The sequence below is a fragment of the Orycteropus afer genome, unplaced genomic scaffold (assembly GCF_000298275.1).
Source record: "Orycteropus afer afer isolate SDZICR_OR568_19922 unplaced genomic scaffold, OryAfe1.0 scaffold00420, whole genome shotgun sequence".
NCBI lineage: Eukaryota > Metazoa > Chordata > Mammalia > Tubulidentata > Orycteropodidae > Orycteropus > Orycteropus afer.
The window spans coordinates 2609282-2610562 of NW_006922007.1; the positions used below are offsets into that span (position 1 = coordinate 2609282).

At 39.7% G+C, this 1281-nt stretch overlaps 1 protein-coding gene across 1 annotated transcript in view; it reads left to right on the forward strand.

Annotated features, from left to right (window-relative positions):
- Positions 1–1281, forward strand: part of LOC103208268 (solute carrier family 5 member 4) — an 88921-nt gene that overhangs the window by 7063 nt on the left and 80577 nt on the right. Inside the window, exon 4 of the mRNA XM_007953956.2 lies at positions 738–842. Within this exon, the coding sequence (XP_007952147.2) occupies positions 738–842 (105 nt within the window). The remainder of the gene's footprint in view (positions 1–737; positions 843–1281) is intronic.

Here is a 1281-nt window from a genome sequence, read left to right on the forward strand (position 1 = left end):
AGAGTGGACACTGCAGGGGTCCTATATCCCAGTTCTTTTCTGTCAGGAATAAGGCTCATCCATGTCCACAGAAGAAATCTGTCTTGAGCTAGAAACTTAAGATGAGTAGGTGACATGATGGAAAGGCTGATGGATTAGAAATGGGTCCCCAGGTCCAGAAGGATAGAGGAAATCATATTTCTTTCTCAGCTTTGGGATTCTTGAGGCTGATTAGAAGATCAGGGGCTGATGAGAAGTCTGAACATTCTTCACCAAGGACAGGCTCAACTCACAATTGGAGGTGGAATAGGCAAAATTTCCCCTAAGGCAGAAGTTGACAAGATTTTTTCTGTAAGGTGCCAGATTGTAAGTATGTTTTTTGAGCCATACACTCTTTCACAACCACACAGTTCAACCATTCTAGTACAAAACACATATTGTGGATACATAAACAAATGGGTAGGACTGTATTATAATAAAACTTTGTTTATGGATACTAAAATGTGAATTCCATATAATTTCCATATTTCACAGCACATTGTTTTCTAGAATGTTTTTGTTTTTAACATTCAAACATATAGAGGTCATTCCTAGTTTAGGGGCCATACAAACAATTCATAGGCAGATTTAGTCTACGGCCATAGTTGCCACCTCCTGCCCTAAGAAACAGCAATTGAAACATCTCAACATTTACGGTTTTCAAGAACTCTAATTTGAGTCTTTCAATTCTGATCCTTTTCTTTCCTCTTGGATTTCAGATGGGTGCCTCCCTTTTTGCAAGTGACGTCGGCAGCAGCCACTTTGTGGGGCTGCCTGGGACTGGGGCGGCTTCAGGCATTGCCATTGCAGCATTTGAATGGAACGTAAGTCACAGGCTTTTTTTTTTCCCCCATTCAAGCCCACATACATTTTTTTTTTTTTTTTTTTTTCCCCTGGGTGTCTGAATAGGATGAATTCCTCTTTGGTTTGATTTCTACTTTTACCTTCTCTGGCTTTATCCCTTTTTTGATTTCAGGAAATTCTCATGTGGCCCCATTCTGCATAGGCCATTCCAATCATATCATTCCCCTCCTTTGAGCTTCTGCTCAAGTAGTTACTCCCACCATGAATGTCATTTCTGTCACACTCAAGTTCACTTTCACTTGACCTCTTTGTCCACGTTCACTCTCAATTCTGTCTTTTCCTTGAGCTATTACAGTACGTGTCCAGCTCTGAACTAGATGCAAATAATTAAAAAATGTAAAAACCTCACTTCCTTCTTCTTTTTTTTTTTTATTAGGATTTGGGTGAAGATTTACAGAG